The sequence below is a fragment of the Mus musculus genome, chromosome 15, assembly GCF_000001635.26.
Source record: "Mus musculus strain C57BL/6J chromosome 15, GRCm38.p6 C57BL/6J".
NCBI classification, from domain to species: domain Eukaryota; kingdom Metazoa; phylum Chordata; class Mammalia; order Rodentia; family Muridae; genus Mus; species Mus musculus.
Genome location: NC_000081.6, coordinates 81,568,523 through 81,591,089, shown reverse-complemented (window position 1 = coordinate 81,591,089; position 22,567 = coordinate 81,568,523). Strand labels below are relative to the sequence as shown.

The 22,567-nt window shown below is 44.4% G+C and overlaps 1 protein-coding gene across 5 annotated transcripts in view; it reads right to left on the bottom strand.

The window, feature by feature from the left end:
* Ep300 (E1A binding protein p300) overlaps nt 1-4,881 on the bottom strand; it is a 65,869-nt gene extending 60,988 nt beyond the window's left edge. For 3 of the 5 annotated variants that reach the window (XM_006521089.2, XM_006521090.3, XM_030248611.1), the window contains exon 1: nt 4,368-4,881. In XM_006521089.2, coding sequence (XP_006521152.1) covers nt 4,368-4,461 — 94 coding nt within the window. In that variant the 5' untranslated portion in view covers nt 4,462-4,881. The remainder of the gene's footprint in view (nt 1-4,367) is intronic. The other 2 variants (NM_177821.6, XM_006521091.3) reach the window with 2 other exon arrangements.
* Nucleotides 4,882-22,567: the final 17,686 nt, after the last annotated feature.

Sequence of the window (22,567 nt, the reverse complement as noted above, 5' to 3'; positions counted from 1 at the left end):
ACACTCTTTACCAGTTCTCTAGTATACTCTAGTATACACTCTTTACCAGTTCTCTAGTATACACTAGTACACAATCTTTACCAGTTCTCTAGTATACACTAGTATACACTCTTTACCAGTTCTCTAGTATAAACTAGTATACACTAACCTAGTGGTCAAAATTCAAAGTAGACTTCATACACTGTTTCCTTAGTGTCTTTGAAACTGGGATAGAGAGATTGGTTTGGGACATAAATCCAAGCCAGTTCAGTTATCCACACAGAAGGGCTAGAGAAGGAAATGTATACTCTACTGAATTGTGTGCTAAGTCCTAAAACTGTTACCCATCTTTACACAGCCTCTTAAGAGTTCTTTAAGTGATTTCCAAGCAGTGACAAAATGTTCACTGAGCAATGAAGGAAAAAGATCACACTCATGACTGCCATCATTTAAGATCAGCAGATATAATCAGTTCAACAAGTATTCAAAAACTTACCTATTAACTTCTGTGAACAATTTTTTATATATATATAAAAAAGTTTACAAATAGCTTTTATGGTCTTCTAGGGGAGAAAGAATAGAAGAAAGTTAAGTTTCAGCAGGACAATTAAGAGGCAGAAACAATCTTTGAGAATGGTCTTCATGTTGAGTTCTAGGACTGCTAGAGCTACATGAGACTCAAAAAAAAGAAAAAAAAATACTGAAATGCAAACACTGAAGTACAAAAACAAAGACAGACAGAGAGGAAAGAAGGAAGGGAAAAGGGAAGGCAGGCTTTTATTGTTTCCCATTTCAACAGAAAATGTGAACCTAAATCAAGTCACTGGACTTAACCTGGCAATTTCATAATGTACCTGGGGTCCTCTTAATTCTGCATTGCCACCTAAATCCAAAAGCTGACAGGGCTTGGTGGCTCACACCTTCAATCCCAAGTACTTGGGAGGCAGAAGCAGACAGCTCTCTATGAGCACAAGACCAGCTTGGTCTACATTTGAAGTTCCAAGACAGTCAAGCTGGCTGTTACATAGAAAAACTTTGTCTTGAAAACCCCAAAAAGAAAATAAGAAAAAAGGGGTGGGGAGTTCACAAGTTGGGTTAAATACTCATCTGTTTTGTGATACCTCAGAGCTTACCAACTCACAGACTTAGTTGCTTTCTTATAAAAAAAATACATTCAAATATTTGATAGGTATATATACACCACACATTTTATAAGCCTAATGTACTTTTTAAAAAGTTTGTAGAGTCCAGCTGGAGAGATGGTTCAGCAATAAATACACTGGCTGTTCTTCCAGAGGACATGGGTTCAATTCCCAGGACCCACATGGGAGTTTACCCCAGCCTGTAACAACAGACAACAGTCACAGGAGATGCAACACTGTCATTCATATATATATATGTATGTATGTATACACACACAGAGGCAAAACACCAATGTGCATTTAAAAAAAATTTTTTAGAATTTTGGCCAGCTCTAGATAAAATCAGGCACAACAACCAACTTTCATGTTTATAAACCACCCAATGAACATCTTAAAAAATCAAAATGCAAGTCTTTAATCAATGATCTTTAATCCCAACACTGCAGGCAGAGGCAGATAGATTTTATTATGAGTCCACATGAGTTCCAGGACAACCAAGGTTACAACCCTGGGGGGGAAGGGAAAAGATCAAAATAAAGACACTGTAAGTTATTTTTTTGTTTTCTTTTTGTTTTGTTTTTCGAGACAGGGTTTCTCTGTGTAGTCCTGGCTGTCCTGGAACGCACTCTGTAGACCAGGCTGGCCTTGAACTCAGAAATCCGCCTGCCTCTGCCTCCCAAATGCTGGGATTAAAGGCATGCACCACCACTGCCCGGCTTGACACTGTAAGTTTTAAATGTAAAATGCTTCCTTACAAGTTGCCTAAAAATGTATTACTATCACGTTTCTGGATCCAAAGAACTACCAAAATGTACGTAATGGCACCCACATGGTAAATTCATTCGCCCAACCCTGACAAAAAACTAGAAAACTAGGCTGGTATAATTTAAATTATATACCTGTTGGGCTTGGTGGCACACACCTTTAATCCCACCATGAGGAAGGGAGGCAGAGTCAATCATTTCTCTCTAGATTGTAGGCCAGTCAGGGCTATGTAGTGATACCCTGTATCAAATTAAAAAAAAAAAAAAAAAAAAAAAAGGAAAAGAAACAAGCAGGTCCTTGAGACACAGGCCTTTAACCCCAGCAAACAGGAGGCAGAAGCAGGTGGCTCTGTGAGCTTAAGGGCAGTCTTATCAACATGGAGAGTTCTAGGATAGTCAGAGCTACAAAAACCCTGTCTCAAAACAAAATAAAACCGACCTAATGGTATATAAATTTTAAAAGAAAAAAAATTTAACCGTCACTACAATGTTAAGAGAAGAAAAATTACTAATATTACTATAATCCTTACTACTAAGAATAAACCAATCTCAGTATTGAAATTTTTTAAGACTCTAGAAGTTGGTGGTCCTGGTGGCACCTGCCTTTAAATCCAGCACTTGGGAGGTAGAGGCTGGTGATGTGAATTCCAGGACATCTAGACCCACACAAAGAAAACCCCAGCCCCACCACTACCACCCAAAGACTCCAGTAATGACATTCAAAGATACCCAAAGCAAGTTTTCCCTTTTTTAACCATGAAAGTTAGCCAAAAGCTATACAATTTATCAGATAAAGAATGCAGTAGTCCATCTGAACAGAATTACATGAACAGACTTTATGACTAAGTCACTCAAAATCAGAACATCCAAAAATTTAATTTTAAAAAGTTTTCCATAATATTTCTTGTTACTGGCTATGTCAAATATGGTAACTTGTGAACATGTTACAGAAGTACACTTATTATGGGGGCAGAGGAGGAAACAAAAATCCAGAGCAAATATGTCTATAAAATATCTATGCCTATGAATTTCAAAGACATAATTTAAAAAAAATTCTCTAAGACTACGGAAACTTTACAGCTGAATGCTCACATATAACTAAAGTTAGAGCCTTAGAACACTGCAAGACTTATCCTTCCCAACTGTTGCAGGTGAGCAAAACTCATGGTTCGAAATACAGCTGCTAAAAAAGCAGAGTAATGCACTAGTTCTATCTTATTTCCAGGCCTTAATAGAAATCCTACTCAGAAACATGGCCCACACATTCTCTACAACTTGCAGGGTACGTTTAACTCCACTATACACTCTCATTGGCAGAAGGAGAGATCTGGAGCCTCTTCTCTGAGTTAAAGGGATGCTTGCAGTAAGGAGGAACATCTAGTGGACTGTCAGATGACTAGCCATTCTTCTTCTTCTTCTTCTTTTTCTTCTTCTTCTTCTTCATTATCCTGGCCTCTCAAACAAGTCAGACAGCAAGAGAGGACCAGGTCAGTGATCATCAGAATAACACTAAACTAACAGTAAGCAGGAAAAAGAACAGACAAGGGAGAGTCTCCCTTCAGGTCTCCTAACAAAGGGGCTGACTGGAGAAAAGAATTCCTTCATCTTGTAAACTGGAATTGCAAAGGTCCAAAAAGCAAAACAAAACAAACATGCAAGCACAAAACCTCCTGTTCATTTTTAAACTTGTACAATCACTTTAGTTGGAAGTTCATGACTGGGAGTCTTTCAACTTATTATCTCCCATTTCTAAGTACCTAATTCCAGAAAGGCTTCATCTTTTTTCTTTCCCTTCTAAGTAAGAGTGTGACAAACTGCAAAGGAAACGCCTCAGGTCTACACCTCAACACGCAGTTTGAGACATTTTGGTTTCATGGCAAATGGATATAAAATAAACTGCGGTCCATACTGACTCTTGAGGCAAGGATGGGGAGAGGGGACCTAAGAATGAAATTTTGTTGAACTTTAGTTACACTTAAAACCTTGGATCGCAGACACCAAGATTTGTCTTCCGCCCCCATTCCTCAACAGAAAATCTGCCTCACAGGAGCAAAAATCATTAAAGGTGGGAAAGCAGAGAAAAAAAGAATTCATTGCAACAGGGGAGAAAGAGCTGAAATCCCTCATTCACCAGTAACAAAAATAGTAAAAGTGCATAAAAGCCCTCACACACGATTGTACCGGCATTTCCCAAATTAAATTGCATGGAGCCAACAATAAAGGTCCCCGCAGCTCCCACTTCCAACCTCTTAATTCCAGAACACACAACGATCTGACATGACATAGTGTTGCAATGAATGTATCAGAAGGCAAAGAAAATGGTTGGGCTACTGGACGTCTTCGACCAGTCCATTCAAAAACCTTTAAAATTAAACACCGGCCGGGGAAATGGGAAGAGATACACAGAAGCACCCTGGAATGAAGGTGCAACGAGCAGAAAAGACGAAGGGAACTATGGAAGGCCGGGAGTCCCGAGACTAACCTGTGCCATCGCTGGCGGACGCCGAGAGGGCCGGAGATGAGAGTTTAGGCCGCTTGGCTGAAGGCGGCCCGGGTTCCACCACATTCTCGGCCATTTTTAATTCTTTCGGAGATACAACCGAGGAAAAAAACGAGAATCCTGAGGAAATCTCTTCTCCGAAACGGGGTCCCCGCCCCGCTCCTAAGGGTGGGCTCCGGAGCTCCGCCGCCACCCAACAGGGGTGGGGGGAAGTTCCTTTTTCTCTTCGCCTGGTTGCGGTGGCCGGAGAGGGATGCGGACTCAACAGAAATGGTAGGGGCAAGTGCGAGGGGCCGGGCCTAAACCAGGCCGGGAGGAGGGTACAGCAACACTGATCCCACGAGCACGTCCGCTGCAGCGAATTCTCGGGAACTCACAGCTCTACAGACGCAGTCCCCAGCCCGCCACGGCGAGCCCCTGCCCAGCCGAGGTCTCTCGGAGCTCCGCCGCCGCCATCAGCTTCTTCCTCCTCGGCGCTGTCCTCCTCCTTCTCATCGCCACAAGGAGGCGGGGGCGAAAAAGGGGGAGAGGAGGAGGCGACCAGAGACACTCACCTCCTCCCGGTGCCCCCTCCCGGGCCTGCGCCCCCACCCTGAGAGCCGCCCTCCTCCTCCTCCTGCCGCTGCGCTCCGCGCCGCCGCTGCCGCACCGGCCCCTAATGGCCACACTGAGCTCAGCCGAGCCGAGAGCCAGACTGGCGCCGGGGCCGCCTCACATCGCGCAGCGGACAAGCAGAGGCGCAGCAGCGACGACGCCGAGCGTGGAGCTCGCCGGCCCGAAGGGCCAGGGGGGCCGGGCCGGGCCAAGCAGGGCCGTCCGCCCGCAAGCCCGCGCTGACGCCGAGCCCACCGACGCGGCCTCTCCGCGCGCCGCGCTTCTCCGCCTCCACTCGCAAGCCCGGGGAGGAGAAATCAGTCCGGCCGCCTCCCTGGCCCTCACCCCCCCGGCAGCCAGGTGCCTGCCGGGGGCTCGGCTCGGGGGCCGCCTCGGACGGCGGGCAGAGGCGCCGCGGGGCGCGGGCTTATGTAATGGTTTCCCCCCCTTAGGCGTCGACGCCGGCCCGGGCTGCGGTGGGGGTGTGTGCGGGCAAGGAGGGGACTGAGGGTCGCCTCAGCCTTTGCGCCCCGGGGCCCCCAACCACTGTCTCGGTCCCGGCCGCTGCTCTCCAGCCAGGTACCCTCCTCACTCCCTGCTCGCGCAGTTCGCACTCAGCCGGGCGTCCCGCTTGCCCCACTCTCTCTCTCCCGGTCCCTCTCCGCTCTCTCTCCTCCTCCCCCCACCCCCCCCACAGGCTAGCACACAAACAAGATGGCGGCTGTTGTTTCTTGCCTCTGCCGAATCCTCCTTACAGGATAGCGGTAGCGGCGGCGGCGGCCGGAAATGAGCCAAGATTGGGGGGGGGGGGAGGTGAGAGGGGGAGGGGCCGAGAAACAGGGAGGCGGGGCGAGGGCGGGGCCTCTGCCTTGCAGCTCACACAATGGGGGAAGCGGCGCCGGGGGCGGTGCCGGCTCCAATCACGGGATCCGCCCAAGGGCCCCAACGCGGTAGGCGCTTCCGCAAACTCCCCCGGCGTCACTCGGTGGCTCCCTTTAAAGGGGAGGTTTTGAAAGAAGTTGTGGGGGGGGGGGGGGTCCGGGGTGAACTTAGAACGTATTTTCGGTCGGTGGACAGTTAGGTGCCTGGGCTGGGTCTCTGAGCAGAACCGAGTCAAAGCTCAGGCGCTCCTCTGCGAAAACAAGGAAAACCACGGTCAGAGCTCCCGGGGTTTGCCCTCTCAGGTTGATCTTTGGAACCCCATTAAATCCGCCAAACACCTGTGTTTCATCGTAGACACACATTCCATCCTCTTCATAGCCTTCTCGAAAGCAGCAGTTCATATCTCAAAGTCACATTGCTAGTCCTTTAAGTTTTCTCTGAAATGTCTAATTCAAGAATGAAAAATTTGGATTACGATATTGTTAGTTAAAAAACTAGGAGGGGGAGGACCACAGCAGTGGGAGGCTGTTTAGGGCTAGACCCTACCTACATTTTTGCCCATCACGTGTCCACACATCCTTACCAGCTACCACTCTTAAAAAAGAATCCTTGAGAACTACTTTTCTGAACCTGCCTGAAACTTCCAAGGTCTTTTGAAGGTATTTTCCACCCATCTCTAGCAGATGAGCTTAATAAAAGGCCACTTTCTGCAGTGCCTTCAATGTAAATATGGGAGAGGACAAAAAAATGTTATGTGCTAAAAAAAATTATAACACTAGAAAAATGTGAGGAAATGCTCCTAAGTCTAGTGTGTAGGGCAGCCCAATTCGAAGCAGAAAGCAGGGGGTATGCTTTTAGGGTTCTCAAATTACAGGACTTCTGTGTTTGGGATCCTCAAATATAGGGAAAGTACCAAGGTTCTATGTGACACTGAAGGAAACCTTCGAGACATTACCTATTGTATAGGTAGTTTGCCTACTATTCCTGTGGCCTTAACAGTTCAGTCACCAGTACTACCAAGAAAATAAATTTTTTCTCAGATCTATTTTTTAATTACATTTACCTTGTGTGTCTCTGTTGATATGTATAAATGTGTGAACATATATACCCATGACCCACATGGGGAGGTCATAGGATAATCTGGAGGAGTCATTTCTTCTGTACCCGTGTTATGGTTCCAAGGATCCAACCAAAAAGCTCAGGCTGAGCAATTGGTTCTACGCTTGCTGAACCCTCTCATCAGGTCATATTTTCTCATATTTCATATATTAACCTGTTTTGCTAGTGGCCAGACGTCCTCTGTTTTTGCTGTTTTGACTTCTAAGAGTATAGCTTGAGAAAACAGAATTAGCTGAATGGTGGTGGTGGTGCATGCTTTTAATTCCAGCACTCGGGAGTCTGTGGGACTCTGTGAATTCCAGACCAGCCTGGTATACAGAGCAGGTTTCAGGATTACACCAGACAAGCCATTTTTCAAAGAAATAAAAGAGACTCTAAGCTGGTGAGTTGAAGACCAGGTTTCCATCCCCAGGAACTAGGTGGTAGGATGAGAACTGGCTCTGAGACATGACAAGCATCTGAAACTGATGGGAATGATCCTGTGAAGCAATGCTAGCTGGCCACCACAGGAGTCCTGTCTTGTGATCTTCAAACCTAGTTCAGGCAAACTTGTGGGGAGATGCAGCAATGAGAATTGAAGCCATGGTTTGGCTTAGAGAGGCAAGTTGATTTTTACTTTGAGACAATGTCTCAGTAAATTGCCCAGGTTATCTTTGGACATGCAATCCACCTGTCTCAGCCCCCTGCACACTATAATTATAGGTGTAGACCACCACAATGGCTCAGAAAGTACCTCCTTAAAACTGTCAAGAGGGATAGCTGGGCATCGGTGGCACATGCCTTTAATCCCAGCACTTGGGGCAGGTGGATTTCTGAATTCGAGGACAGCCTGGTCTACAGAATGAGTTCCAGGACAGCCAGGGCTATATAGAGAAACCCTGTTTCAAAAAAAAAAAAAAAAAAAAACCTCAGAGGATAGGGCTGGGGATGTGGCTCAGTTGTCAGAGTGGTCTCACAGCATGCATGAGACCCTGGGTTCAACTCTCCTGCATCATAACTGGGCATGGCTTATACACACCTGTAATCCCCGCAAAGGAGAATTGGGAGCACAGACATTGAGGTGAAGGCAGGCCAAGAACCTTTACATTAACCTGTACTACATCAGAATTGGGATTATGCCTTTTGGGAGGAGGAGACAGGAAGATCTCTTAGTTTGAGGCCTGCCTGCTGTACATAATGACAGGACAGCCAGAACTACATACTACATAGAGAGACCCTATCTCAAAAAAAAAGGGGGGGATTTCAGGAGCTGGAAAGATCACTCTTTCCAGAAGACTCTAGACTTGATTCCCAGCATTGACATGGCAACTTCCAACCATCTGTAACTCAGTTTTTTAAAAGATTTATTTATTTTTTATTTATATGAGTACACTGTAGCTGTCGTTAGACACCAGAAGAATGTGACAGATTCTCCCTTTACAGATGGCTGTGAGCCACCATGTGGTTGCAGGGAATTGAACTCAGGACCTCTGGTAGAGCAACAGTAAATGCTCTTAACCACTGAGCCATCTCTCCAGCCCTGTAACTCAGTTTGAGGGGACCCTATACCCTCTCCTCTAAAGTCCCCAGGCGTGGCCCACATACATACAGGTAGAGAAACCACTCCTGTCATGGGATTATATCTAATGTAATCAAGGGAAATTTAATCAGTCATAGGCTTAGCTGTATAGATTATGGTAGTCAGGCAGGGTGGGACATGCCTTAAATCTCAATACTCCAGAAATGGAGGCAGGCAGGTATCTGGGAGTTCAGGGCTAGCCTGACCTACTCAGAGTTCCAGGAAAGCCAAGGCTACATAGAGACATCCAAAAGAGAAAAAGACTGATCACTGGGTTGGGGATATAGCTTGGTGGTAGATGGCTTAGGTGAATTTTAGAATCTATCCTCAGCACTGGAAAAAAAGGAGGAAAACATTTATGCAAAAGAAGTTGTCTATTGTCATTTGGGGGACCAAGCAGGTAAGAACTGGGACACATCTAGTAGCTTCAAGATTTGGAGCGCTTAATCTCCTGTAAGGTAGGTTTCATCATCAGGCCGACTTTATTCCATGACTTAGAGGCAGAACATAGAGTTAGTCTGCACAAAACCTTGGGCTCCATCCGTATCACAGGGTGGAGGAAGGGTAGTGACATGGTAACCGTTCACTATACCTTTACCATCTTATACCATCCTATGGAATCCAGAAGGAATGGAGGCAGGGGATACTCAAGTCTAAGAGCACCCTAGATGATAGACTCCAAACTCTGAATAGGAAAGCAGTGAAAAGGTAAGGATTGTATATATAAGTCAAAGGAGGCACTAGAGCCCCAGGGAGATGGCCCAATGGGAAAAGTGGTTGCCACACAAACACGAGGCCCAAGCTTTGACCCTCATCACCCATATTAAAACAAAACTTCCAAGAAAGGGACCCACATATCTGTAACACTACCACTGAGGAGGATAAAGACCCAAAAGGAACCCCAGAGTTTGCTCGCTATGTAGCCAACTTTCCAGACAGCTGAGCTCCAAGTTTAATGAGACTCTGTCTCAAAAAGTAAGGTGGTAGACAGAGAAACCCGGTCTTTGAAAAGTCTAACAAAATAATAATGAGGTGCAGAGGTATAGGGGAAGACATCCGCTAACACAACTCTGGCCTCTACGTGCATGTTCACATGATCACAGACATATGCACATGTGACACCAGCTACTGGAAGGGTGGAAAATGAAACAGTATAAGGGTATTAACACTGAAACCTCTCCATGAACCTTCCCAAGTGCCCCACGATTGCCATAGATTCAAACCCTAGACAGAAGAGGGAACACAATCTCTTCCGATGTGCTCACATCAGTTATACTTGGCCAAGATGTCTCCACATGAGTCACAGGCATGGGGTCATCTCATTTCTGGCCAGCCCTTCTGCCCCCTTTACTTTCTTTCCTTTTTCTTTTCCTTTTTTTTTTGTTTTTTTTTTTTGTTTTTTTTTTTGTTTTTCGAGACAGGTTTTCTCTGTGTAGCCCTGGCTGCCTTGGAACTCACTCTGTAGACCAGGTTGGCCTCGAACTCAGAAATCTGCCTGCCTCTGCCTCCCGAGTGCTGGGATTAAAGGTGTGCACCACCACACCCGGCTCTTTTCTTTCTTTCTTTCTTTCTTTCTTTCTTTCTTTCTTTCTTTCTTTCTCTCTCTCTCTCTTTCTTCCTTTGCTTTTTACTTCTTTCTTTGTTCTTTTCTCTCTCTCTCTCTCTCGCTCTCTCTCTCTCTCTTTCTTTCTTTGGCTTATTGAGTCTCTGAGCTTCTCTCTGTAGCCCTGGCAATCCTGGAACTCAATATGTAGACCAGGCTGGCCTAGAACTCACAGAGACCAGCCTGCCTCTACTTCTGAATGTTTGAATTAGAGATATGTGACACCACCACCTGGCTTTACTTCTATAGTCTTAATAAACCTCCTCTGGAAAGAAATTGGTCAATTCAGAGGAAATTGCTACTTAAGGATATCTGGATTAGTTAACTCCCAGGAGCACTAGAAAGAACAGCCCTTGATAGGTCGGTCATAGGAAGAGAGACTGTGGAGAGTTCCTATCAGATATGGAATGTCGTTTTAGGAAAATAAAATGCCGATGATGGTACCAATCCATGTAAGAGCACTGAAATATGAACTTTAAAACCGAAGCTGAGGATGGCAGCGCATACCTGTAAACCCCAGAGCTAAGGAGGCAGAGGAAAAGGATTCAAAGTCTGCAAGGCCAAAGCCAGCCTAGGAAACATACCGCTGTCTTTAAAACAAGGATTTTTAGCAGAGCGGTGGTAGCCCACACTTTTAATGCCAAAGCCAGGTAGATCTCTGAGTTCAAGGCCAGCCTGGTCTATGTAGTAAGCCACACCTGTTATGAGAGAAAACCTGTCTCAAAAAACCTAAATAACATTTAAAGTAAGGTGTGTTGGTGACACACACTTTAATCCCAGCACTTGAGAGGCAGAGGTAGTCGAATCTCTAAAAGTTCGAAGCCGGCTTGATGTACAAAGCAAGTTCCAGGACAGCCAGGACGACAAGGAGAAAAACCTATCTGGAAAAACAAAAGCAATAACCAGGAGGAAAGAGAGGAAAAAAGGCAAAAAAAAAATTTTTTTGTACATAAACACACATATATACAGTAGACATTCTGTATAATTACGAGACTGAAGAGATGGCTCAGCACTCAAGAGCACTTCGCTGCTCTGGGAGGACCTGGGTTTGATTTCCAGCACCCACCCCCACACGAGCCCTCACAATCCTTTGTAAGTGCAATTCTAAAGAATTCAAAACCTTCTTTTGGCCTCCAGCCTCTGAGGGTATCAGGAACAACATATGTGGTGGTACACAAACACACATGCAGTCAGAATACCCATAAACACAAAATTTTTTTAAAAAGAAAGAGAGCAAGGCAGTGGTGGCACACGCCTTTAATCCCAGTACTTGGGAGGCAGAAGCAGGCTCTTTTTTTTTTTTTTTTTTTTTTTTTTTGAGTTCAAGGACAGCCAGGGATACCCAGAGAAACTCTCTCAAAAAACAAACAAATGAACAAACAAACAAAAAACCAGAAAGTGAGGAAGAAAGAGAGAAGAGAAAGAAAGAAAGAAAGAAAGAAAGAAAGAAAGAAAGAAAGAAAGAAAGAGAAGAGAAAGAAAGGGAGAAAGGGAGAAAGAAAGAAAGAAAGAAAGAAAGAAAGAAAGAAAGAAAGAAAGAAAGAAAGAAAGAGAAGGGAGAAAGGGAGAAAGGGAGAAAGAAAGAAAGAAAGAAAGAAAGAGAAGAGAAGAGAAGAGAAAGGAAGGGAGAAAGGGAGAAAGGAAGAAAGAAAGAAAGAAAGAAAGAAAGAAAGAAAGAAAGAAAGAAAGAAAGAGAAAGAGAGAGAGAGAGAGAAAGAAAGAAAGAAAGAAAGAAAGAAAGAAAGAAAGAAAGAAAAGAGAAAGGAAGGGAGAAAGGGAGGAAGGGAGAAAGGGAGAAAGAAAGAAAGAAAGAAAGAAAGAAAGAAAGAAAGAAAGAAAGAAAGAAAGAAAGAAAGAAAGAAAGAAAGAAAGGCAAGAAGCCAGGTGTGGTGGCACATGCCTTTAATCCCAGCACTCGGGAGGCAGAGGCAGGCAGATTTCTGAGTTTGAGGCCAGCCTGCTCTGCAAAGTGAGTTCCAGGACAGCCAGGGCTGCACAGAGAAACCCTGTCTCAAAAAAAAAAAAAGAAAGAAAGAAAGAAAGAAAGAAAGAAAGAAAGAAAGAAAGAAAGAAAGAAAGAAAGAAAGAAAGAAAGGGAAAGGGAAAGGGAAGAAAGAGGCATAATAGCACACACCTTTATTCCCAGCTGTTGAGAGGCAGAAGCAGACAGATCTTTGTGAGTTCAAGCCCAGCCTGGTATACCTAATGAATCCAGCCTGGACTACATAGTGATTTCAAGGACAGTCAAGGCCACAAAGGGAAAACTGGCTTCAAAAATAAATAAATAAATAAATAAATAAATAAATAAATAAATAAATAAATAAATGCATGCATACATACATAAATACATAAATACATAAATACATAAATAAATAAATAAATAAATAAACAAACAAATAAAATTAACAGTGGGTCTAGGGCTGAAGAGATGGCTCAGTGGTTAAGAGCACTGACTGCTCCTCTAGGGGTCCTGAGTACAAATCCCAGCAACCATATGATGGCTCACTACCATCTGTAATGAGATCTGATGCCCTCTTCTGGTGTGTCAGAAGACAGCTATAGTATACTTACCTATAATAATAAATAAATCTTTGGGCTGGAGCTAGCAGAGGTCCTGAGTTCAATTCCCACTAACCACATGAAGGCTCACAACCATCTGTACAGCTACAGTATACTCATATACATAAAATAAATGAATAAATCTTTAAAAATAATAAATAAATCTTAAAAAAATAAAAATAAAAAAATAAAAACAAACCAGTGGATGGAGTAAGATGGCTCAGCGGATGCAATGCCTACTGCACAGGCATGGGAAGCGGGGTTTGGACCCTTCGTATCCACAAGAAAACCCAGGTGGCACGTACACCTCCTTCCTATCTGTACCCCCAGTGCCTGGAGGTAAAGGAAGGAGGGTTGCTGGCCAACCAGTCTAGCCAATTGGTGGACTCTACACCCAGTGAGAGCCTGTCTTGAAAAAAATAAGACGGAAAGTGAAAGAGAAAAACAGCCAAAATCAACCCTTGGCCTACGCACATGCCCCATACAGGGGCACTGTCTCCGTCAGGGTTTCTGTAATAAACCATGATCAAAACCAGCTTGGGGAGGAGAGGGTTTATCTTGTGTTACAGCTTGCAGTTCATCATCCAGAGAGGTCAGAGCAGAAGGTAGGAGCTGATACAGAGACCATGGAGGAGTGCTGCAGTTCTCTTCTTCATTCCTCAGCCTCCTTTCTTCAATCAAGAAAATATGCTACAGGCTTTCCCACAGGCCAACTAGGGGGCGGGCGGGGGGGGGGGGGAGGGGAGGGAAGGGGGAGGGGGGTTTTTCTCAACCAAGGTTCCCTCTATAAAATGATACTAGCTTGCATCCAAACCTGACATAAAACTAGCAAGCCCAGGCTCATGCACCACAGACATGAATGAATACACACACAGACACAGACACACACACACACACACACACACACACACACACATTCACTACACAACACTTACATGATATACTAAATGTATTGCAAATACATCCTGATCCTCTCAAAATAAGCAAAACCATGACTCAAAAAATTATTACTTTGTAATCAAAAGAGAGCTTCTTCAACGGATGGTAAAAGAAACATATGCAAATGAAATGTCTTTCTGATGCCTTGTAGCCTCTTAGCTCAGGCCATGCCCGGTAACTATGACTGCAATGTGTGGACCTATCAGAAGGGGATGCTAACTAAAAGATCTCAAAATAGCTCTGCTCAGCTTGCTGTGGCAGGTGTGCCTCTGCTCCAATCAGAATAGCTCATTCTTTACTATTGTTGCTATGTGACAAACTATTGGCTCTCAATCTTATTCCCAGCCTCCAGAGAGGGAGGGAGGGTGGGCAGAGAGCGTTTGCAAGAGCTTCTTTCCCAGAATCTAAGGTAGCTACAATGTCCTCAGCAGGAGCTATAACCCAAGGCATCTTGTGTGTAGCCACTGGAGGACCATGGGGCACATGACCCTGGAGATAAAAAATTTCAAACAAACAAACAAACAAACAAACAAAAACTTAGTTCTAGCTGGGCAGTGCTGGTCCATTTCTTTTAATCCCATCAATTCACAGGCAGAGGTAGATATCTGAATTCTAGGTCAGCCATGTCTACTGGGTTCTGAGAGAGCCAGAGCTACACAGAGAAACCTCATCCAGAAAAACCAAACAAACATCTAGCGTAGCTCAGTGGACATTTGTGAACTTGGAACTTGGGCTCCAGATTCAAAGTTAATAAAAGTCATATATGTTTTCCATCTTCCTCTGCTGATTATTTGGAGAGACAAAAACTCACAAATGAGGGACGATACCATGTGACAGTTGATAGAATAATGGCTTTATTGGGTACAGTGTGGACCCAACGTGTTTCCTCTCATGAGGAGTGCCTCAGAGGAGCTCAGCTTTGGATATGGCGGTATGATTGCTGGATATCTATGTAGAATTCAGCCATGGCACAGACAACCCTGTAGTAAAATTAGGAAATCCACATACTGAGACATCTGCTAGAGGCAGCTAGAAGTCTGAGCACAATACACCAAACACAGTACTTTGGAGAAAAGAAAAAGACAATGTACTGAGGAGCCTGCCCTGGAAATTCTGTTATAGAACTACCTGTAACTCCAATTCCCGGGGGAATTCTATGCCTCTGAACTCCCCCAGGTACCTGCAGTCAAGTGCACATACTCACACAGACACACATGCATGGAATTTAAAATAAAAATAGTTTTGCCGGGTAGTGGTGGCACAGGCCTTTAATCCTAGCTCTTGGGAGGCAGAGGTAAGGTGGATCTCTGTGAGTTCAAGGCCAGGCTGGTCTACACAGGGAGTTCCAAGACAACCAAGGCTACACAGAGAAACCCTGTCTTGGAAAAAAAAAAAAAACAAGATAAATAATAAGTAGTTTTAAAAATTAAATTAATTAAATTTGATTTAAAACTGGGAAACACTCATTTGATATAATCAGGTGTCTCTTTGGATCCACGTGGGCAAAGAGGCTGAGTTTGAACCCTGGGCATTGGTGATGTGGCTTATTAGGGAGCTAAATGTATGGCCTAAGGCTCACTAGAAGCAAGCAGGACAGCAAGGCTGCATGGATCCACTCTTTCAATGCGACAAACACCCCAGACCATGTGACATCAGGTACAAGTCCAGGGGACACAAAAGGAACCTCTTCTTATTGTCCTAACCATAAGGCTTACTGCAGGTTAATCCTTTAAACCACTTTCCTTTTTGTTTTGTTTTGTTTTGTTTTGTTTTGTTTTGTTTTGAGACAGGGTTTCTCTGTGTAGCCCTGGCTGTCCTGGAACTCACTCTGTAGACCAGGCTGGCCTTGAACCCAGACCAACTTCTGTATTAGTCAGGGTTCTCTAGAGTCACAGAACTTATGGATAGTCTCTATATAGTAAAAGAATTTATTGATGACTTACAGTCTGCAGCCCAATTCCCAACAATGGTTCAGTCGCAGCTGTGAATGGAAGTCCAAGGGTCTAGCAGTTACTCAGTCTCACACAGCAAGCAGGCAAAGGAGCTGGAGTTATGGCCTTTATGAGCCACTGAATATGGTGGCTGGGAAGGGAACTCCAGCCCTCAGCAAGAAGACACTGATTCTTAACTGCTGACCCATCTCTCCGTCCAGTCCCTGTCACACAGTCTACTTTTAAGACAGGGTCTAATGATGTATTTTTGGTGGGCTTGAAACTCACAGTATAGAGCATGGGTGGCCTCTGCCTGCCTCCGCATCCTGAGTGCTAGGTTTGAGTGTGCCACCAACTATTGATGCTCTGTTCAGCTGTGCCCTGTCCCGGTTCAGCTTTCTATGAAGATCTGACAGACCGGGCATAGAGTACACATCAGTCATTCCAACACTTGTGAGGCTGAGGTTGGAGATTTCATGCAAGTTTGAGGCTAGCCCAGACCATGTAGAGGTCCAGGTTAGCTTGAGATACAAAGCAGGATCCTATCCTGTCTTTGAATGTAGCTCCGTCTATAGTGTACTTGCCGAGTAGGACAGTAACTGTGTCCTGGTGGCACATGACCTCCATACTAAATCTAGTCCATCTTGGAATTTGTAAGATCCTGTATCAACAAAACCATACAAGTAGCTGGAGTGTTGGCTCAGTGATTAAGACTTGACTTTCTGGGTAGGGGAGTAGGGGGGAGGGTATGGGGGACTTTTGGGATAGCATTGTAAATGTAAATGAGGAAAATACCTAATAAAAAATATTTAAAAAAAAAAAAGACTTGACTTTCCCAGGAGCCATATTAGGCTTTGGACAAAATTACAGCCCTCTCCTGGCCTCTGCAAGGACCACCCCATCCCAGCACACACAGACAGACAAGATAGACAGCCACACATAAATAGAAATAAAATAAATCTTTTTAAAAAACCAACAAATGGACTTAAGAGATGGGTCATCGGTTAAGAGCACTGGCTGCTCTTTTAGAAGTCCAGAGTTCAATTCCCAATACCCATGCATCAGCTGACCACCATCCATAACTGTAGTTATAGATAGTTATATATTCCCCTGGGATCTGATTCCTTCTTCTGGTGTGCAGACATACATGCAGATAGAACACACACACACATATACATTAAATAAATAAATAAATCTCTACAACAACCAACAAAAAACTGGGAGCAAGGGTTACATGGTCAGAAACCTGGAATAGATTGTGCCTCAAGCAAGTAGAAAGGAGGACAGTTACCTGAGGCTATCCTCTGATCTATCCACCCTGGGAGAAGCTAAGCAAGTGTTGTTAGTCACACACCCCAGTGCAGTACAAATGCAGGTGCTCCCAGCCATGTACACACAAAGAAAGCAAGCTGACTTGCTTATAACTCTGAGCAGCTAGACAGCAAAGAATCTACTTAGCACTCACAACACCCTGGCCCAAGGTTCGATCCCCAGTACCGAAAAAAAGTTAACAAAATGCCTTCCTGTTTCTGTTGGGTTAGAGACCATATAACTTTGAACACCAAGTTACATAACTTAAAGATCACATATGTTAGGGGTGGAATTTGTCAGCTACAAGATACCACTATCTTTTACTTTTGTAGATAATATCAAACTTGTGAGTATTTATGATTTGTTTTTTGTTTTGTTTTGTTTTGTTTTTGTTTTTGTTTGTTTGTTTTTGACACAGGGTTTCTCTGTGCAGCCCTGGCTGTCCTGGAACTCACTCTGTAGACCAGACTGGCCTTGAACTCAGAAATCTGCCTGTCTCTGCCTCCCAAGTGCTGGGATCAAAGGCATGTGCCACAACTGCCCCCCCCCCAGTATTTATGAATTTAAACCACAGAAAATGACCCATGAGTTGCTATTATCAAATTTCTCTCTCTTTCTTTTTCCTTTCTTCTTTCTTTGTCTTTTCTTTTCTTCTTTCTTGCTTCCTTTCTTTTCTTTCTTTCTTTTTTTTTTTTTCTTAAGATAGGGTCTCTTTTACGTGTAGCTCTGGCTATCCTGGACCTCACTTAGAGACTATATAGGTTGCCCTCAAACTCAGAGAGATCTATTTGCCTCTTTCTTGAGAGTGTTGGAATCAAAGAGGCATCACATCCAGCCTGGTGTTGTCAAATTCCTTAATTTGAACCACTCCAGAGAACAAGAACTGCTGCTTTTGTTGTGTTTTTAGTTTTTGTAGTAGTTACTAGTTTGTCCTGTGTTTTTTATTTATTTATGTATGTGTGTTTGTTTGTTTAACAGAAAATCTCTTGCAGCCTTGACTGCAATATGTAGCCCTGGCTGTCCTAGAACTCACCATATAAACCAGGCTGGCCACAAACTCACACAGAGGACCTGCCTCTTTCTTCCAAGGGCTGGAAATAAAGGCGTGTGACCTCCTGCCCAGCTTGGTGTTGTTAAATTTCTTAATTTTAGCCTCTAACTTGGTATATGCCAAGGATGACCTGGAACTTCCTAGCCTCCTTCCTGACTCTCTCTCCCCTGGGATTGTAGGTGTTAGTCCTTCCCAAACAACCTGGGGCCTTGAACTCCTGAGCAAGCACTCTGTAGCTGCTCACAGCCTCAGTCCCAAAGGTTCTTGTTTGTTGTTTATTTGTTTGCTTGTTTGTTTGTTTGAAACAAGGTTTCTGTGTGTAGCCCTGGCTATCCTGGAACTCATTCTGTAGACCCAGTTGGCCTCCAACTCAGAGATCCACCTGTCTCTGCCTCCTGAGATCTATGATTAAAGACATATACCACCACTACCCAGCCAGGAAGCTGAGAGAAAAGGGAGAAATTTAATAAATTGGTCCCTTCAAAAAACATTCTCGGCCGGGCAGTGGTGGCTCACGCCTTTAATCCCAGCACTCAGGAGGCAGAGGCAGGTGGATTTCTGACTTCAAGGCCAGCCTGGTCTACAAAGTGAGTTCCAGGACAGCCAGGGCTACACAGAGAAACTCTGAAAGAAAGAAAGAAAGAAAGAAAGAAAGAAAGAAAGAAAGAAAGAAAGAAAGAAAGAAAGAAAGAAAGAAAGAAAGAAAGAAAGAAAGGTGGGTGGTTAGAGGAAGTCAGTTCAAAACTTTGTGGCTGGCCTCAAACTCAGAAATCTGCCTGCCTCTGCCTCCCGAGTGCTAGGATTAAAGGCGTGTGCCACCACTACCCGGCTTGATACATGCCTTTAAGCCAAGTATCTGGGACGAAGAGGCAGGCAGATCTCTGAATTTAAGGCCAAATAATTTATATAGTAAGTTCTGAACCAGCCAGGCCCGTAAAGACTGCATAACAATTTAAGTGCCCAGTGACCAAGGACTGGTTAAGCACAGATTAATATTCCTTTTTTTGTTTGTTTGTTTGTTTCATGAAGTTCTTACCATGTAACCCTGGTAGGCCTAGAACTTCTTATGTAGACCAGGTTGGTTTGGAACCTGCATCTGACTGTCTCTTTAGTTCCTTAATGCTATGACTAAAGCCATGAACCATACATGGCTAAGCTTAGTGTTCTTTAAAAGGGAGCAGCAAGGATAAGGGGTTTTTTTTGTTTGTTTGTTTTCCTTTTTTGAGACAGGATTTCTCTGTGTAGCCCTGTCTGTCCTGGAACTCACTTTGTAGACCAGGCTGGCCTTGAACTCAGAAATCGGCTTGCCTCTGCCTCCCAAATGCTGGGATTAAAGGCGTGTGCCACCACCACCACCTGGCAGGAGAAAGTTTTTTATCATTCCTTTAAAAATCATTTGTAGGGCTGGAGAGATGGTTCAACAGTTAAGAGCACTGACTGCTCTGCCAGAGGTCCTGAGTTCAATTCTCAGCAACCACATGGTAGCTCACAACCATCTGTAATGGTGTCTGACACCCTCTTCTGGTGTGTCTGAAGACAGCTGCAGTGTACTTACATATAAAAATTAATCTGTGGGCTGGAGCGAGCAGAGGTCCTAAGTTCAATTCCCAGCAACCACATGATGGCTCACAACCATCTGTACAGCTACAGTGTACAGTGTACATAAAATAAATAAACAAATAAATAAATCTTTTTAAAAAATTGTTATCATTGTCATGTCTGAATGGGGACAACACACTTCAACATGCATGTGGAGGTCAGAAAACAACATTTAAGGGTTGGTTCATCACACTAGGCATGGTGCTTCAGAACAGCCAAGACTAGACAGACAAAACAAACAGAACTTGGTTCTCTCTTTATGGGGCCTGAACTCAGGTCATCAAACTTGCATTTAAAAGCACTAGATGCTCTTCTAGAGGACTCAGGTTCCATTCCAAGCAACTATATGGTGGCTCATAATTGCAGACAACCGTAGTTTCAGGGGATTTGATGCCGTCTCCTGGTCTCCATGAACACTCCACATGCACATGGTATGTGTATGTACATACAAACAAAACATCCAAACATATTTTTAAAAAAAAATCTGCCTGGCAGTGGTGGCAGTAGTGGTGTACAGCTTTAAACCCAGCACTCGGGAGGCAGAGGCAGGCAGATCTCTGAGTTTAAGGACAGTCTGGTCTATAGAATGAGTTCCAGGACAGCCAGGGCTAACCTGTCTTGAAAAACCAAAACTCAAAACAAAAACTTATAGAAGCAAAACCAAGAGATTAGTTTATTATTGTTTTTTGTTTGTTTTTGGTGTGTGTGTGTGTGTGTGTGTGTGTGTTACTAACATTCCTTCTCACAGGAAGATATAAGCAACGAAGAAACAGCTACCCCTTCTCCTAAGGTCCCAATGACAAGCCAAGGCACAATTCAGACACAGTTCATTCTGGGAAACCAATGTGTTTATTGGGCTTCCTTACAGAGAGTTTACTTACAGGAGTGTAGGTGCCTCTCCCCCAACAGGCTATACCTGAGAAGCCATTACCTAGAAGAGATGAGGACTTTGTCTTTCTTCCTTCCTTCCTTCCTTCCTTCCTTCCTTCCTTCCTTCCTTCCTTCCTTCCTTCCTTCCTTCCTCTCTCTCTCTCTCTCTCTCTCTCTCTCTCTCTCTCTCTCTCTCTCTCTCTCTCTTTTATTAAAGAATAGAGTTTATTCAGGACATGGGGAGGGGAGTTAAGAGGGGAGTAGAGGCAGAGAAAGGCAGAGAGAGAAGTAGAAGAGAAGAGGCTAGCCATGAGCACATGGGGTAGGGGGAGAATGGGAAAGGGGCGAGGGGACAGAACGGGAGCAAGACAAGGAAGGCGAGCAAGAGCAAGGACTTTTTCTTAACCCAACAGATAAAATTTTCTTTAGTCTTCTCCAGACTACATTCTCTAGCCTACCCTGATGCCAAGTTCAGTTAAGGCACGGGTTCAAATCAGCCGTGGTAGGGAGGAGCCGGATCCTCGGGGGAGGAGCTCAGCTTTCTCCCCCTCCATTGGGGGGTGTAAACAGTCAACAGGCCAAGCTGGATCTCTTGCAAGGGGGTAGAGTCTCCAAGATGGTAGTTGCTTGGCTTGAAGGGCAGTCATGAATGATGAATGTGTTTGTGTGAGGCAAACGTGATAACCACTACACTACGGAAACTTGTTGAATGTGTTTGTGCGTGTGAGTGTGTGCAAGTGTGTGCTTGCTTACACTTGCTCATGCAGAAAGCCAGAGGTCTACATCAGCTGTCTTCCTCTGCCTTCTTTTTTTTTTTCTTTTTTATTTATTTATGAGAAAGGGTTCCTCACACTGGCCTGAAACACACTGGTTGGTCAGACTGGTTGGCTATGTAGCACCAAGGTCCACCTGTCACCACCTAACAGCCATCATTATTACATACAAATTATTCGTATAAGAAAAGGAATATATCCCAAGATATATGATATGGGTAAGGAGAACTGTACTGGTAGTATATCTCAGTGGGCGAGTACTTGGGCAATATATGTAAGATCTTAGGTTCAGTCCCCAGCACCACAAAAAGAGAAACTGGGCAGACAGAAAAGAATACTGGGTTGGAGAGATGGTTCATCATTAAGTACACTAGCTGTTCTTACAGAGGCCCCAGGTTCAGTTGCCAGCACCCACACTGCTCACAGCCATGCCTATGGCCAGTGCCAGGAAGTTTCAATACCTTTTTCTAACTTCCTTAGGCACCAGGTACACATAAGATGCACAGCCATAGACACAGGCAAAGCATTCATATCACAGAAAAATAAAACAAATGAATCTAAAATAAATGTATTGAATTCTTTATTTTTAGTTTTTATTTTGGAGGCAGGGTTGGAAACAGGGTTTCTCTGTGTAGCCCTGGCTGTCCTGGAACTTGCTCCATAGACCAGACTGGCCTCAAACTCAGAGATCAGCCTGTTTCTGCCTCCCAGTTGCTGGGTTTGAAGTTGCACCAGCACTGCCTGGTTGAATTCTTATTATAGGCTGGGCCAGTGCTAAGGTATGAAGGTACAGTGCTGAACGAAACAGAAAATATGTATATATGGAGACACACACTGAATCCAGCAAAGCAGCTATGTGTGATGAGCACGATGACCGGACACACAAAGACACAGGCAGCAGGGACATCCAGTGGTCTTGGTAGGTGGGCAGAAGGTGTAAGATTTATTTGGGAGCAGAGAGAGAGACAGACAGACAGACAGACAGACAGTGGGAGTGGTTTTAAAGGAATTGAAGCTCCAGTAGAGGAAACAACATTTTGGAGGGAACAGACCAAAGTCCATTTGAGGAACTGAAAGAAATTCTGTGCAACCAGAAATAGACATGAGCCTGTTTAGAAGCCGTGCAAGAAATCAGGTATAATGCAGAGGAAAAAATGAAAGGACAAGACAAGCTGGGTGTGGTGCTGCATGTATGCCTGTAATTCCAGTCAGTGGGAGGCAGAGGCAGGAGGACTGTGGTAAATTTGAAAGGAGTCTGTGCTCTATAGTGAGTTCCAGGGCAGCTTGTGCTACAGAGTGGGACTCTGTCTCGGGGGGGGGGGGGGGGGGGGGGCGGCACACATCAGTTAAGAAGCTTCTGTATGCCGGGCAGAGGGGGGTGAGACACACTTTC